General features: G+C 39.8%; 1 protein-coding gene and 1 long non-coding RNA gene across 7 annotated transcripts in view; one reads left to right on the top strand and one right to left on the bottom strand.

Annotated features, from left to right (window-relative positions):
* The window catches only part of SH3RF1 (SH3 domain containing ring finger 1), a 182,412-nt gene that overhangs the window by 144,412 nt on the left and 20,691 nt on the right, over positions 1–17,309 (top strand). For all 4 annotated transcript variants that reach the window (XM_038573565.1, XM_038573564.1, XM_038573567.1 and 1 more), the window contains 5 exons: positions 2,432–2,542; positions 10,795–10,955; positions 12,109–12,279; positions 15,022–15,281; positions 16,248–16,609. In XM_038573565.1, the coding sequence (XP_038429493.1) occupies positions 2,432–2,542; positions 10,795–10,955; positions 12,109–12,279; positions 15,022–15,281; positions 16,248–16,609 (1,065 nt within the window). The remainder of the gene's footprint in view (positions 1–2,431; positions 2,543–10,794; positions 10,956–12,108; positions 12,280–15,021; positions 15,282–16,247; positions 16,610–17,309) is intronic.
* On the bottom strand, positions 1,916–11,447 carry LOC102153565. 3 transcript variants are annotated; one of them, XR_005378532.1, is made up of 4 exons: positions 10,792–11,447; positions 10,527–10,560; positions 3,665–3,802; positions 1,916–2,190 (listed from the first exon to the last, which is right to left on the bottom strand). It is a non-coding gene; the product is annotated as an uncharacterized LOC102153565 (long non-coding RNA). The 3 variants fall into 3 exon arrangements; XR_005378535.1 differs by lacking the exon at positions 10,527–10,560 and having other exon boundaries at positions 10,792–11,439; XR_005378533.1 differs by lacking the exons at positions 1,916–2,190; positions 3,665–3,802 and adding an exon at positions 7,873–8,387 and having other exon boundaries at positions 10,792–11,446.

Genomic DNA, 17,309 nt, shown 5'->3' with positions numbered 1-17,309 from the left:
AGGAGCCCAAAGAAGTGAGTGTTAATTTTTCTATCACCTGAATGGAATCCACATGTAGGTAGTCAGTGATGATGTGATGGTGCTTTTCAGCTCACCTTTCCAGCATGGGGGTAGAACCTTATCCTCGTGTGTCTATATGGAATTTAGAGATCTCTCAATGACATCCAAATTCTAGTCAGCAGGATGGGGAAATGGACAGAAGAAAGGAGCAGAGGGCTTGCTTGCTATTACATTTGGTGACTATTGAGTGAAGGCAGAATTTTCAAATACCTAAATTGGGAAATTATTTATAGACTGTGCTGTCCAGGTGGGTCACCAAAACAAATACGCACAGATGTCTGTGACATCTGTGAAAGCAGATGATGCTCTAAATAAATAAGCCTTTTTGTCTCCTTCTCTGTCTCCACGCATATTTTTTGGTCTCTGCCAGCTGCAGGAATGCTTCATAATATTAAGTGTTTTTGTGGCATTTTTTTGAATTAACAATGGCTCCAAGGGAGCCAGAGGTGCACGCACTCATTTCCATTTGCTTTCCTTACCTCTTTCCCTCTCCACAGAGTCCTTGTGGAGGAGCCAAAACTAATATGCAGTTCCATGAGGAAGAGAGAAAACAGGAGAAAGTTGTTCCCAACTCCAGCATTTATTCTGGGCATACTCACCACTCAGCCAGTTTACTTGTGCTTTAGTCATTCTCTGGTGACTTTTATCTCTTATTTTACTCAGTGTTAGGAGTGGCCCTGTGTTGGCTGGGGTTTGCAGAAGTCTCAGTATTCACTGCTTCCCTCCCGTGTCCATGATAGCGGACACCTTAGAGGGCATCTGGTCCAGCTTCTCACAGGCTGTGAGGTGTTTTGTCCAAGACCATGAGCTCGTTAGCAATTAACTATCTTGACTCCCAGTTTGTGGCTTTTAGAGAAACATCGATCAATCAGGAGATCATTCTTAGATATCTATAGGGTCAGGCCCAGGAAGCTGTATTTTGGTGGGGTTTTTTTTTCTACCCCGAAGATTCCATAACAATGACATGCACTTTGAAGTGAGCTTCATTGTATCTTCTGAGAAAGACTCCATCTTTTATGTGGTGCCAACTTACAAATGTTCTTGTGGTGCGTATGTATATAAACAGATTTATTGGTTAAAACAGCTAAAGGCCATTGGATTTTATCCTAGAATGAAAACTCACTGTACTTCCCATTAAAAATTGATTGGAAATAGGCTTTGGTTCACAGGAGAGACAAAAAAGGAGGGTTTGGGGAGAAATTCTTGTTAGGGCATCACTTGGATCTGCTTAGTTTAAGCCTTTGGTTGAATTAGTATCTGAGCAAACAGGTGCAGATGTGATTTTAAAAGGATGTGGATTCCGTGTATAACACAGATTTATTTGTGAAAATAAATTGTATGCTGTGATGCTGGTTTTCCCTGGCCTTGGTGAGGCCTAACTCAGCGGGGAAACTCAAGTTTCCTTCGGGCCTCTGAGAACTAATCTCTGAGCTTTTCTTTGTCCTGATAATCTTTTTCTTAATTTATAGGAATTGAGGGAACTACGTTTGGGATTAAGTTTTATTACAAAAGGCCCTGCATTGTTGGAGTATCATTGTTTCCTTGGGGAAACAAGTCACCAGCCAACCACATTCCTTTAATAGTGGAGGAAAATTGTCCCATTTGTACAGGAACCCACGTGCCTCCATCTGCAGCATCAAGTGATGACAGCATTCTGCAGTTGGACCTGATCTGCAACCTGAGTGAAATTGATTGAGTAACTGAACACAGGCAATGAAATGGCCTGAATAACTCAATTTCTTTCTAGTAAATTAATCTTGGATAGTATCAGGGATAAGACACCTTTGAAAACAGCTAATTTTGCTTGACATTGTTCCTTTAAAGGTTTTATAAATAATTACCTGCTCTAGGCATGTCTAGGCAGCTGCATTTTAATTATGCATCCCCACTGAAGAGTAGAAGTCATGAAAAATGATCCTGAGAATAACAAAATACCTTAAGCATTTCACAAAGATTTGCATATTGATAGACAGGTGAGTATTCAGCCACGATGTACCTTCCCAGAATCTTCAGGAGAATTGCTAGTGGGCTCGTCAAGCATCAGACTAACCATCTGAAAGGTCAGTTTGGTTCACAGTGGCATCCCAAGTGAGGCAGCATGTCATTGCAAATGCCAACAGCAGTTGAATTCTGTATGTAAAACATCACAGTGGCCAGTACTTATCATGTGACCAACCCAGTGTTGAGTACCAATTAGGTCATCAGTAAATGTTGATTGAATAAACTGAAAGAGTTTCTGCCTTCCCCAAATCATAAAAACTTACAGATATTATTTTTTAAAATTATAACTCATCTCCCCAAGGTTTAGTCTGTACAGTCTATTGTATTAAATGTAGTTGTCTTTCAATTAACTTTTTTTTTTTTTTGACAGGTTCATATAAGTACCACCGGGTTAATTGTGACCCCACCCCCCAGCAGCCCAGTGACAACTGGCCCCTCATTCACTTTCCCATCGGATGTTCCCTACCCAGCTGCCCTTGGAGTGAGTACAGCCTCTCTGGTCTCTGTTTCTCTCTTAGGTATTTAGTCCCATTAATCTGGCACACCCACCTCCTAACACCTGCAGTTTATATTGACACTTGCTAGGTGGGTGTGGATCTCTTTCATCTGTTATCTCTATTAATCTTACAGGAAAAATGAGAAGGTTTCTTGCCTACAGCCTGCATAATTTTAGCAGTAAGGATCAGTGGCCTGAAGCCATTAGAAGAGTTCTATAGAATACTTTTAATTTTCATTAACGTTCAGCCTGATTTCCCAAAGGCTTAACCTAAAATTTCTTTTTCATTTCTTTTGAGTTTCTAGACTTTAATTATTTCTTTCAAAGACACATTTATAGAAATACTGAGGAAACAGGAATCCCAAAAGCTAAGCTGTTTGCTTTCAGTCACATGATGAGTCGATTCCAAATCTCTCCATTTATGATTCAGCTTTTGGTTTCTTGTCTTCCTCTACGATAGCTGCAGCTTTGCTGCCTTGGAAGCCTCTCTCAGATTGTCTTGATTTTCTTTGTGAAGACATAGCATCGTACAGAGTCTAAACACTAATTGCTTTACAACACCCTCATAGGAGGAATTAATAGGAGAAATGAGGGCAGCCAAGGGAGATAGATACATAGAAGAACACTATGGAGAGAAAATTAAAAGAGAAGAAACAAGCAGTTTCTAAACTCAACCTTACATAGCAGAAACACAATTGTTTACATCCCAGTTTCCTGGGGCACCTGGGTGGCTCAGTGGTTGAGCATCTGTCTGCCTTTGGTTCAGGGCGTGATCCTGGGGTCCTGGGATGGAGTCCCACATCAGGCTCCCCACAGGGAGCCTGCTTCTCCCTCTGCCTATGTCTCTGCCTCTCTCTGTGTCTCTCATGAATAAATAAATAAAAATCTTTAAAAAATAAAAATAAATAAATCCCTGTTTCCTGAAGTTACAGGCAGTTGAACTACAAGGAACCAGCAATTGTGAGACATCTCTCATCCAGGCCATTGCTTTGGCTTATGTTCTCAGACTGTTTCTTTCAGTGCTAAATCAAATGAGAATAGAAAAGATGACCAAATCAGATCTCCCCAGTGGGCCCTGCCCCTATAAGTTGATTTATAGAGTCTCACCTGGCTATGATGCTCTCAGAGAAACAGCATGGCCCAATGATGTGGACACAGACTTGGATTGGAAGCCCAGCTCAGCCGCTTACTTGTTTACATGACCATGAAAAGTTACTCAACCTCTTTAAGCTTCAGTTCCTCTACCTGTAAAATGAAACCAATACTATCTACTTTGAAGAGTTAGTACCATGCCTAGAATGTAGTAGGGGATGACTATTACTGATCTCTCTATTGAGGACTGTTGCGAGGTGGGCCTGTGATTGTGCGAATGCCTTGGAGGGCCTGCCTGGTCCATTGTGTTATGGTTTCTCTGCTCTCTGTACCAGGAATAGGGAGGCTTCTAAGCAGCTGGTTTGTTTTTAGGTTGTAGATTTTATATATGTTGTAAAGATTATGTTTCCTTCTGCTAGAATGCTTAGAGCCAAATCTGTACCCCCCTCCAACTAAGACCTCACAACATATTAGCACATTAGTCAAGATGTCGGCTCCATCTAGTTTTATTGTCCTCATGTTCCTTTTGTCTCACTTTACTTTGAAACAAGGTGGGATATAAATAAATGTGGAGTTATTACTGAGCCTGACTTAGACTTTAGAAAACTTTTTATAGAGTTAAGCATGTTCTTGTATTTAAATGGAAGTTAATAATGTTCTGGTTAGGAGTTAAAGTTGTATTTTTTTTTTTTTTTTTTTTTAATGTTCCCAAAACAATTACAGCTGCCTTGATAGTACCACTGTTTGGTGTAAGAAAAGTTGTGTTGATTCTTCTGGGTAGAAAAAATTCAGTTAACTTTTATTAAAATGTGGTTTCCATGAGATTCTGTTAGCCTCGGGTGTTTTGACCAGAGCCAAGTTCCATAATCACCCTGCCCTCCTTTCTCCAGAAAAGACTCTCCTTTCCTTCCTGCTCTTCTACCCCAGTATATACACAACCAGTTGGTATTTCCATTTCCAGATGACTGCTTCACATGGAAAAATTCTAGCATAATTTCTTGAGTGAAAAAGGCTGCTTTTTCTGATCTTAGAAAAATTAATTAGTGGAAAAGACAGAGCTGGCTGAATTTCAGCCCTTGTGGGCTGAAAATTTTACAGTGTAGTAAAAGGCCAGTTGCTCTTCGCTAGAGGCACACTGTAGGGCAAGTCAATGGGACAGGTCACAAGAGAGTATGAATATACAAAAATTAATTTACATTCAACCATTTCATCCTCGGATTATATAAGAAAGCCTGCATGTTAAACAAGAGGAAGGTTTATTAAACAGTATGTCTACTGTGCCAATTCCATTTAATGAAAAACTAATTATAAACAGACCTGTCTGTCATCCCAGGAGATGTCTAGATCTCAAAGTCCCTGGTAGGTTGGCAGAAATGTTTTGGATTTAATATGTTAGGTTTAAGTGGAAAAAAAATCTCAGTAGCATGTACCCTATATCTTACATTAATCATGGCAAGTATCCTATTTAAAATCTGAAATATTGGGACACCTGGGTGGCTCAGCGGTTTAGCACCTGCTTTTGGCCCAGGTCATGAGTCCCACATCAGGCTCCCTGCATGGAGCCTGCTTCTCCCTCTGCCTATGTCTCTGCCTCTCTCTCTGTCTCTCTGTTTCTCATGAATAAATAAATAAAATCTTCAAAATAAAATCTGAAATATTTTCTAAGAATTTGAACACTGTCACAGCAATAGTATGCAGCTTGGTAGAAAGGAAACCATGTTTTTTGTGGTGTGGATTTATTAGAATAGGAAATGAAAATTATTTCTAGTATTTTTGTCATGAATTGAGACTTTGGAATCTTTTATGCAGAATGAAGTTAGGAGCATATTGTCCTATACATTTCACATATAACAGTTAAAATGTTAGATATCTAATATTAAGAGCAAAACTGGCATTATTTCTATCTAATGTAGACATCTGGCTATTAATAGTAACGAGGGATTTTTTTCCAATTAATTTTATGAAGGGAAGAGGGTGAGGATCTATGTTAGTCTTGTATTTCTGCACAAGGGCAGAAGAACTCTTAAATAAGTGATTAATAATCCCTGATTCCCTGTACCAGCTGAGAGGTGTTTTAGCTGCAAGATGTCACAAGTTAGGCAGGTCAGTTAAAGGCCAAATACGGCCCATGGCCAACTTATAGATAGATTGCATTCCAAAAATGCGTAACCCTAACTAAAAGAATTTAACACGTACACACATAGTGTGTGTATTTAAAGAAGTAAATTAAATGAGGTCAGGTTCTCAGAATAGCCAATATGTACTTAGCCCTTTGGAGCCCATGGTGGAAGGCTCAGTAGGACTTAACTGCTATTGTCAGCATCAGAGAAGGGCTCTGGAAGAAGGGTAATGAACTGCCAACCTCTGTAGTTTGAGAGGTACAAGTTGAGCCTTTGGAATTGATGGGAATTCTAAAAATCAGGACTAGGGGTAGGATGTGGCCAGAATGTTCACAGCAGCAGCGGAAAAGGACTCTGGCATCTCAGGAACCGAGGCCTCTCAGTCCGTATCATATTGTCCTAAGGGAGGTAGAAGCACAGAATGTTTTCTCATTTGCAAAAAGCTCATTGAGGATCTGTTAACGTCTGTCTGTGGGAGCTGGGTGACAGCAATATAAGGATGAGCAAGACAGTTTTCTCACTTCAGAGTCTCATGAATCATAATAACAGCTTCTATTGATTGGGTTTGTGCAGTGCTTGAGGGCACCGGGAAAGGCAACTTTACCTAAGCTATTATAGTTATAACTCCATCTCACAGATTGGTATATTAAGGCATAGAGACCTTATGTAACAGATACAAAGTCAGTTAACTAGCATTAGGTATCTCTTCTTACAAATCAAATCTAGAACAATAAATCCATCATTTGTGAGAGAAATTCCATTCTTGAGAGATTTTTAAAAATTGCCAAATTCTTCACTACATCTTCCCTTTGAGACATAATCATCTAAGCACCTATTTCTATTTTTTTATACATTCTTTAATTTTATTTCTTTTTCTTCATAGCTGTACCCACAACTGATGGGCTTAATTCGGTGAGCATCCAGTTGAAACTTAAGACTTAGGACCTTCCATCTTTATCTTAATTTTATTGAATTCTGACACCTAAGTTTTTTTTTTTTTTAATCACTAGTGTCAGTATTCTCACTTTTCTTCTTCCTACTCATTGTCATAAACTAAAGCAGACCATTTATATAATTGCACAAACACTGCTTTACACAGCGATGCTGCCGAAATTGCCAACACTCCTGACTTGAGGGAGCATGACCATGCAGCAGCTTCAACTGTTTCTCCCCTCAGCCTATATACATGCGTCTGAGTTCAGTACACAGGGAGGCTGTTCAGAGATGTTGATGTGTAGGGTGAAGGTGGGTTGATTGGAAATCAGATGTTTAGGAAAAAAAGGATGCTGGTATTGGGAGATATCACATGCTATGTGCCCAGGAACCCAGAAATGCCCAAAGTCTCTCCTGCCAGTCACTCTTACATGGGAAATGAAATGGGTGTGAGGGAAATGCACACCTAAAGGGCAATTGGAAAGAAAATGAATCTTTTATTGTCAGTTGAACTTGTGCCCCAAACTACTTTTCTGGTGAGGTGGCCTACAGCCCATGGCCCAGGCTTAAAACCTGCTGGATCTTGTCACCTTTCTTTAGCCACATTCAGACCTAACCACTCTTTGGTCACATGAAAGAGCAAAAAAAAGGAGAAAGCACCAGAAAGGAGTGGTATCATCTCCATGTACTTAAGCTTTTCACTCACAATGTCCACTAGCAGTTGTTGCTTGTCTGGCTTAGAATCCAGCCCTTTCAGAGAGGACAGTTCTTTTCTGGTGTTCATTCTATCAAGGGCTGCCCTAAGAGGCTGAGCCAAGATTGGAATCTGTGTTTTTTGAGCCCCAAAGCCCATACTCCTACTGTGTAAAGCCGATGCTGCTCTCAAGATCAGTAGGTCAGGGCAACAGAACCTGGCAATGGCAAAGGATGATTACTACACATTAGCAGACTACAGTCCTGTTTTTAAGCTAAATGTTATTCAGAAATAGTAATTCTTGCCTCAGACCATTAGCACAGACTATAAACAGAAGATCTGAATCTATAAAAATGTAAGGAGGAAGCTCATTTTTTTTTAAATATTTTTTTAAAGATTTATTTATTTATGATAGACATAGAGAGAGAGAGGCAGAGGGAGGGAGAAGCAGGCTCCATGCCAGGAGCCTGACGTGGGACTCGATCCTGGGGCTCCAGGATCACGCCCTGGGCCAAAGGCAGGCGCCAAACCGTTGAGCAACCCAGGGATCCCCAGGAAGCTCATTTTTAATATATATTGGAATAACTTCTAATTTTCTATATTAGTATTTCTGTGATGTGGCACATAGTTTGTAGACACCTGTGCTTTGATAATATAAACCTGCTACATTACATAAAATAAAATTATAAGTGAGCTGCTTTTTAAACCCCTATTAAGTTAGTATTAGTATGCAATGTCTAGTGAAAATGGCATTTAAGTGCGACATTTGGTTCTCAACGATATTAACAAAATATTATTAGCAAAATATGATCTGTACTTCTTGCAGGTCCATAGATGTTTTTTGCTGCTGATGGAGATTGCATCTTGGCCTCTGAGGCCTGGTCTGGGCTGGACTATGAAATAATAAGCAGGTCTCTAGGTCATCTCCGGGTGAATGAAAGGCTGTGGTTTGCTCTGTAGAAATTTCAGGTCTTGCAGGATAGCAAACTGCCTGAAGCACAACACATAGTGAATTACCTTTTGAACTTCCACATCACCAGATTATTTCAGTTTAAGTTGTTTATAAAGCAACCCACAGAATTTCCTAGTCTGTCCCAGCCCTGGACTCACCAGAGCCCTATCATTTTACCAACCCCACAGGGCTGAACAACATCTAGGAATCTGATTTTAATCAGACTTTCTCTCTAGGTCTTTGTGTGCTTATGTTCCAAGTACACATGCACACACATGTGCACATTTCCCCAAAGATATGTAACCCAAGAGTGGGAAAAAAAAATCTGCCCAATTTTATTAAAACTATTTCAACCACAAAAAAAGAGATAACTGCATTTTCTCTCAAGCACAACCTTTGGGATCTTTCAGAATATCCTCTTCTAAGCTGTATCTCAAATGACTTCTAAAAGTACTCTTTGTGAAAGGAATGTACATGAAGCATTTGTTTACTGTATTTTTTAACTGTCTCTCTTTTTTACACTTTGGTAACAGAATATGACATGTTTTTATCAGCTCTGTAGTTTTTGTTTTTGTTTTTGCCGTTTTCTACTTAGGGCTAATTTAGTGCAGCCTCTGTTTTAATAAAGTTAAAGTATAACAGACTATTTTAATTTCCTTTCCTCTTGAGAATAGAATTCTACTCAGAGTGTGAAGTGGATCTTTTTAGTTCTCTGCCTTGGGTACTATTTTAAGTAATTTCTAGGAGCAGTTCTTGTTGGACTCCTTGTGTGCTCATATACTGGTCTTCTTGTCTTCCTCCTTCCCACAGCCAACTGTTTGGAGATTGGGCTTTGGAAGATTTAAGTGGAAATCAATTGAGTGGTAATTTTACAATCTCCATATATTATCCCATGTAGAGTCTAGACTTGTTATCTTGCCTGACAAGTCACCGATGTGTTGTTATTACCAGTGAACTGCCCAGGTCACATGTCCTAAGTGTTTTTACCAGGATTATCTTTGTTTCTCTCTATTCTGTCACTGGGAGGAGCCCGATTGGAATGAATGCTTGACCTTCTCCTGATTAAAGGTTTTGAAGACTCTAAGCCCCTGTATCTGCAATTCCAGAATTGTAGCAAATCTTATGGCTGCCATGTTTTGTATGGAGAGCGTGAGTGATGTTCATGCGGTTCTAACTTTTTGAGCTGCCCTCTGCCTTGTCCAAGTTAGTACTCTGTAAGCAGCTCTGCACCTCATTTATTTCTGCACTAAGTATTCCACAGCACCTCCAGCTTCGGTATGGGAAAAAATCCTTCTTGAAAGTCATTTCAGCAAAAAATTAAATATAATGTGTGAAACAGTTGTAACATATGTCTAGAATTCTGAAATTTTTTTCTACTCAGTGTATTGTGTTTCTGGAACTATGTATATTAACAGATGAAGCAAATGTTGATTAGATGTGAATTATTATTTCAAAAAATAGAAGCAAGGTGACTGTTATGAACTATTTTAGAGACCATTCGATTTTAGAGCCATTTATGCTTTCTTAGGTGCATTCTCTAGTCTCCTTATTTCTCTTTTGATTCAGTTTTTACATTTAGTGGTTCAAAGATTTGGGGAGGTGGGGGTTCAGGCAAGTCTTTGTGTGCCTGTTTTCCCAGGAGTTTCAGTATACAGACCCTAAAGAATCATCTGGGGTTTATAGATCAGAAAGTAACAATTGCTCCATTGATTTTCAAAAGGCATGGAATCCTGTAGGCAGAACCCCATTAGGCTGTGCCCATAAAGGAACCAGCAGCTTTTCATTGGTGTACTTGTTAAAGATTACCAGCCTTGATAGTACTAAATTTCAAAAGCTGGCAAAGTTAAGAAAAGAATAAGCAAAAGTGGCAACAATAGCCTACTGATTGTGGCTTGCTATTGTTTGGGCTTTTTTGGAAACCAGGCATCAAAGGAAATTTTCTTCTGAAAGAGTCGTTTGAGATATAGTGCAGCTAAATTGTTTTGTGTTGTGTTTTAAGTTTCCAGTTACAGAAACAATCACAAATTAATTCCTAGCAAGCAGTGTGATGTTATAGCTGCCCCCTTGAAAAGCGTTGGAGTTCTTACCCAAGTCAATACTGAAAAATGCTATTAATCATAAAATTACATGCTGTTGTTCCATTTTTTTCTTTCCCCCTTCCCGAGCGTCCTTACTTACCTGTTTGCTGAAAAAGTTGCTGTGGCTCTAAGATCTTAAAGGAGAACAAGAGACGAGGTTTTTTTGTTGTTGTTGTTTTTTTTTTTTTTTTAAAGAGGCTTTCATACAAGGTAGCCTGCTGGTTCTGCTCCCTGTGGATTCCATTAAAGTCTTTTCCAATGGATTCCTGATTCCTCTTCCCTCCCACTTCCCACGAAAGATGTAAATAAACTATTCATTATTATTTTCTTTCTTTTCTGCCTTTCTCCCCCCTCCACTCTCATACCAGACGATGAATCCTCCTCTTCCGCCGCCCCCTTTACTGGCCTCTACACCTCCAGGCGCTGCTGCTGCTGTTGCTGCTGTTGCTGCTGCTGGAGTGGGACCGAGGCCCACAGCGGGACCCGCTGACCAGATTGCACATTTACGGCCTCAGGCTCGCCCCAGTGTGTAAGTGAAGATGTCATTTATTACTGCTTTAAAGTCCACTTCAAGCTAGGCCCAAACAGCAGAGGTAGAGAAACACCTTTCTGATAGGAGCTGGTGACAGGCTTATGGCTCACCAAAGTGGTTTGTGTTCTGCAAACTTACACCCAGTCATGCATATAATGAGGAAACTGCTGAAACAAAATGGGTCCAACACATGAGCTCGCTAGGCAGCCATCGTGCAGCCATCCCTTTTACAGTTTAGGGAAACATCGTGTTTGCTTCTTCATACCGCCTTTTGTCTTCATTTTCGTTTCTTGCATGAGGATGCTAAGGAACAGGAAGGTATTCCCACACAAATCAGACTTAGAGGGAGCGTGCATGTGGAAAGCTGGAAATCCCCAGCAATAAGTATGCAGAAGAGCCTCATTGTCTCGTTCAAAGTTTACTGATGGCAGAAAAGAGCTACATTTTTATGGCCCCATCATGTGTGATTTTATACGCGGAACAGTTTAGAGCCCTGGTTAAAAAAAAAAAAAAAAGAAAGAAAGAAAAAAACTATTCATTGGTTGGTGTTGCCTACTTAGTTTCCATTGTTGGTGGCACAGTCACCTTGCACTGTGGGGTGGTTTTGCACTATGATCTGGACTTTTTTTTCCTTTTGACTTTTTCAAATTCACTATTTTTCCTGGCTGAGCATATGAAAGCAGGTGCACCCCAGACCTCTAGGTTCAGCTTGTGTGTGGAAGGCAGCATGTTGTGCCTCCCAGTGGGATTTCATGCCATATGTCCTCATTTGGGGCTACTTCCCACGTCTAACAAGTGCCATTTGAAGAGCTCAGGTTTCCCAGTAGGTCCCTAATCCCCAGCAGCAAGCTAGACACTTTGGGAAGCTGGGTAATTCTTTCACACCCCACGAATACCATTTGGTCGGATAGTCACCTTCACACTGAGGGGGACCAGGTTGGCACTTCTTAATCAGGAAGGCCTCTGTCAATTGTAGGCTGCAAAAACTCTCTCAATGGCAAATCACCAATGCTACTCACGGGTTAAACCATTACATTTTCTCTTTACACTTGTATGGAATATTCAAGACTTTGTACCAAGGAAGAGTTTTTGAGCATTCAGGGGCTTGTCTGCTACTCAGCCTGAAATCAAATATTCTTTTTTATTTTAGGTATGTTGCTATATATCCATACACTCCCCGGAAAGAGGATGAGCTGGAGCTGAGGAAAGGGGAGATGTTTTTAGTGTTTGAGCGTTGCCAGGACGGCTGGTTCAAAGGGACATCGATGCATACCAGCAAGATAGGGGTTTTCCCTGGCAATTATGTGGCACCAGTCACAAGGTATGGTCTTGAATAAATGGTTTACTAAGTTCTAAACAGAGAAGCTTTGTTCTTTCCCATGGTTTTCAGCCTATCCAAGATTCCTTCTCACACTATAATTGTCTGTTACATAGCTAACATTTAAAAAATTCATATCTCTACTTGCTGAAATCCCTTCTAATTCTCAAATTCTTAGCTTACTTTTCACATGAGTATATGTGAAATTATAGGTTTCAACCAATAAATGTACTAGGTTTTAAATTATTTGCTTCAAGTTATATGTGAGAAGATCCAACTATACCACTTTCAATATTTTTCTGCTCAAAAATAAAAAATAACATGTTTAGCATCAACAAAAGCTATATTATTACATGTTTGTGTAACACTTCCTATATGCCAGGCAGGCAGATTTTGAAATGCATGTTACACATATTAACTCGGAGTCCTTAAGCAACTTGTTGATGTAGTTGCTGTTACTATTCCCACTTAATAGATGAGAAAATTAAGGCACAGAGATATTAAATAACTCATCTGAGATGGTACAGTGAAGAAGTGATTAACCTAGGTGTCTAGTTCTATATTCATTACAATAGCTTGTTGATGACCTCAAAATTCTGAGTTTCTTTTTTAAAATTTAATTAATTGTTTAAAATTTAAATTCAGTCAGGACGCCTGAGTGGCTTCACGGTTGAGTGTCTGCCTTTGGCTCAGGATGTGATCCTGGAGTCCCAGGTACAGTTCAGTGATTTATAAGTCTTCTTATATAACACTCAGTGCTCATTATATCACATGCCCTCCTTAATGCCCATCACCCAGTTACCCCCATCTCCTCCTCCACCTCCCCTCCAGCAACCCTCAGTTTGTTTCCTATGATTAAGAGTCTCTTATGATTTGTCTCCCAATTAATTTCTCTAATAAAGTCAGAAATAAAATTCCTTAAATATGACATCGATCCTTTATCCTTCTCAGTTAAGGGTGATTTTGCTCCTCAAGGGAATTTGGCAGTGTCTGAACACAGTTTTGATTGTTACTATGGAGGATGTGGGAGGATGTTGCTATTGGCATGTGTTGCATAGAAGCCAAGGATGCTGCTAAATGTCCTATAGTACACATAATAGCCTCCTACCAAAAGGAATTGTCTCACCCAAAACATCCCTGAGGTTAAAAAAAAAAAAAAAAAAACTCCGTTATAGGATAATAGGAAGTAAGAGCTTTAATTATACAAAATTTTCATTCCTTTTTTTAATTTTTTTTTCTCAAAATTTATTTAAAGATAGCTCACCTTCTAGTCACTGAAGAAAGTAGCCTTGGAAACTGAATGAAAAGACCTATAATGGCATTGAGGGAGCCTCAGATTTTAACCACTGTGCTTTTAATAAATGGTCCAGGTTTAGCTGTGTTAAATCATTCCTCAAACACCCTGATTTTAAATAAATGGCTTAATGAACTGACATGTTTGTCAGCTGTTGGCCTTGATTTATAGGTTGGCCAGCTGCCTAATCAAATGAAGATCACTATTGTTGCAGATGGTGACAGAATGTTAGCTTTAATTTGACTTGCAGATTTTTAATCAATATAAACCTTCTTTTCTGTGTATGTTAAAATCTACATTCAGGATCCAGAAGATGGCAGATAGACCTTCCCTGGTGAGAAAAAAAACAAACAAAAAACCACCATCACAACTGAGGGAAATAAAACAAACCAAACCACAACAAAAGACTAAGTTAATGAAGGAAAGCATTTTCATAACTTTCAAAAACAAATTATTAAAAGTCTCTGGGGATATGCTTACTTAGAATAAATTTTCTGTTATTTATCATAATAAATAATATGGATGTTTGAGTTAATGAAGTATTCTACTTTGTAGAAAGTTACAGTACTATACTATATAGAATATAGTAACTATACAGCTATACTATACAACTCTACTATGTAGAGTTTAAATGAATTTAGGATATGAAAAAAATACATGACACAAAACTACATTGAACCTATTTTAATTTAATTTAACCTATGAATGCTTCTTTAGAGCTGTTTCAAGAAACTTATACTGAATCAGGAGTATTTAATAAAGAATTTACATGCTAAAAATAACACATTTGGTGATCAAGGGCCATAGAAGGAAGAAATTCACGTGAAACAATAGAAACAAAAGGTCTTCAGCCTAAGCCTTAGGAATGTCTTCTCTAAAAGAAGAGATTTCTGCTGGGCCTTGAAACATACATGAGATTAAGACAGGTAAAGAGAAGCTAAAGAGACTATTCCAAGAGTGTGTGCATATGTGTATATGCACACACATACATGTTCACAGGCACTCATGTGATCTGAGCTGGGAGCAGGCAGAGAAAAGGGCCAAAAACATGAGCAAAGCTATGAAAAAGTAGCAAAACTGCTAATGTTATTAGCAGCAATAGCAAACAAATCAACTTCTTTGATAGCTGAAGCAGAAGAATCCAGGACCTGGAAGGCAGTGGCGGGTGCTGAGCCTTGATATGGAAAGCTGAACCCAGTAATCACTTATTCTTGAGCAGATTATGACGTGTAATGTTCTGTGACTCACAATATATTTCCAGACCTTTCTCTCCCTCAGGGCCATCTTTACTTTGAATTTGTGATTTTTACATTTTTTACAACATATAAAAATCCATTAATTCTTTTAAAATGTTCTGTTTTAAAACCCCGAGTCATTTTTCTTGCATTTAATGTTTTCTGCCCCATTTTGCTGTTTGATTGGGCTCTCTGTCTCTGTCTCTGTCTTGGCAGGGCCGTGACAAATGCTTCCCAAGCTAAGGTCCCTATGTCTACTGCTGGTCAGACAAGTAAAGGAGTGACTGTGGTCAGTCCTTCCACTGCAGGAGGGCCTGCTCAGAAGCTCCAGGGAAATGGTATGGCTGGGAGCCCCAGTGTTGTCCCCACAGCCGTGGTGTCAGCAGCTCACATCCAGACAAGTCCTCAGGCTAAGGTCTTGTTGCACATGACTGGGCAGATGACAGTCAACCAGGCCCGCAATGCTGTGAGGACAGGTAAGGGGGAGACTGGAATGGAAAGTACCAGGAAAGGGGCTGCTAGCCTAAACCAGCTCTTCTCCAACAGGTGTTGAGAAAAGCAGATGTTATGTTACGGTAATGAAGAACATTAGGAAATGAAGTAGGCACAGTCTAGTTAGCAGCGCTCCACATCTGCTTATTTTGGCTAAGCCTGCCCAACACATTAATTCAAGCCTGATCTCCAGATTGAAAGTCTGAAAGAATTAAGCCAATCCTAAGAATAGCAATAGACTTGAAAATATGACTTCTGCAGTTAACACCGGAGGAGCTCAAACCTCACCGCTGTCAGCTGTGTGACCACGACATTGTACTCTACTAACTGGGGTGCTGATTTCTGATGAGCTTAATCCCAAATCTGTTTTAGACCCAATAGGATCTTAAATAACTTTCTATTTTCCGTAGTGGTTTTGAAAACCTACCCAAGATTCTTGGGTAACAATGGTGGGGTAAACTTGTAAATTCTATCAGAAAAACCAAAAGAAGGAAAATGGTTACTAAGAAAAGGGAGAAGAACGTATGTATGTATTATTTTATTTTATTTTAATTAATTAAATTATGTATGTATTTATTTATTTTTAAGAAAAGAGAGAATCATTTTGAAAAGGCCTGGAGGCCAAACTAATCTGACACTGTAGAGTACCATCAAAGACAGGCTATGTCTATAAATATGTGGAAAGACCTTCTCTCTAACTGAACAGCATGGAGTTATAGCTAAGCTTCTAAGCTCTCAACAGACTAAGAGCTGATCTGCAAGGAAAATAATGTCTAGGGACCCAGCTAAGATTAAGTGCTTTTAAGCCACCAAACATCCATTATTTATTGTAAAAATGCAATAGCAACCTTTCATTATGGTCTGATATAGTGAAATGACTCATGTTTTGGTGAGTAGCATTTATTATTAGAAAGTCGAACTTTGCTGTTTTCTCTCCTGTCATCTACTAGTGGCGGCACATAACCAAGAACGCCCTACGGCAGCAGTGACACCCATCCAGGTACAGAACACTGCCTGCCTGAGCCCTGCGTCCGTGAGCCTGCCTCATCATCCCTTGGCTTCCCCACAACTTCCAGTTCCAGTGGCAGGCCCTACCACCCATGTGGCTGCCGTCAATATGGGTCGAGTCAGTGCTCCCCTAGCTTGTGGTTCAGCTGCCTTATTGACCTCTCCGAGCATCACCACTGCCTGTCTGGAGACTGAGCCCAGTGGCCGGGCAGTGACTATTCTTCCTGGACTTCCCACCTCTCCTGACAGTGCTTCACTGGCTTGTGGGAACAGTTCAGCAACCAAGCCAGACAAGGATAATAAAGTAAGACCAACATCCCTCTCCTCTGCTTATGTTGTGTTCCATCCTTTCTAACTAATGAAAGGACTCGTTGTCCAACAATCCTTCAAGTGCTTACCATGTGTGAGTCACCATGCCAGGTGCTAGATTCATGATTTTTGTGCGTTGAAACACCCACTAGTTGCCAGGCCTTGTACTGGGTGTTTAGGGAAACCACAGTGAATAAGATTTAGCCATTTCTTCTGCAGCTTATGTCTCATGAAGGAATTTCCTTACTTCTTTAGTTAACTCATTTTTTCATCATTGTGCCATCCTTAATTCTTCCTATTCAGTCAGTTCTGAAAAAAAAAAAAAGGTAATATATGAAAGGGTTGGAATTGTTGATCAGAAGTGTTATTTGTGGATTTATTTTTTCTGCAGTGTATTTAATTATAATCAGCATGGATAGTGTTCCTCTTGATTTGAAGTATGGGTGAAAAATGATTTCCTAAATCTGTAGATCTTTTTTTTAAAAGATTTTCTTAATTTATTCATGAGAGACAGAGAGAGAGAGAGAGAGAGAGAGAGGTAGAGACACAGGTAGAGGGAGAAACAGGCTCCATGCAGGAAGCCTGATGTGGGACTCGATCCCAGGTCTCCAGGATCATACCCTGGGCTAAAGGCGGCGCTAAACCGCTGAGCCACCTGGGCTGCCCTAAATCTATAGATCTTTAAAAAATCTCTC

This window comes from Canis lupus, chromosome 25 (genome assembly GCF_011100685.1).
Source record: "Canis lupus familiaris isolate Mischka breed German Shepherd chromosome 25, alternate assembly UU_Cfam_GSD_1.0, whole genome shotgun sequence".
In the NCBI taxonomy this organism is placed as follows: Eukaryota; Metazoa; Chordata; class Mammalia; order Carnivora; family Canidae; genus Canis; species Canis lupus.
The sequence above is the reverse complement of the archived record's forward strand: the minus strand, read 5'-3'. Positions and strand labels throughout refer to the sequence as shown.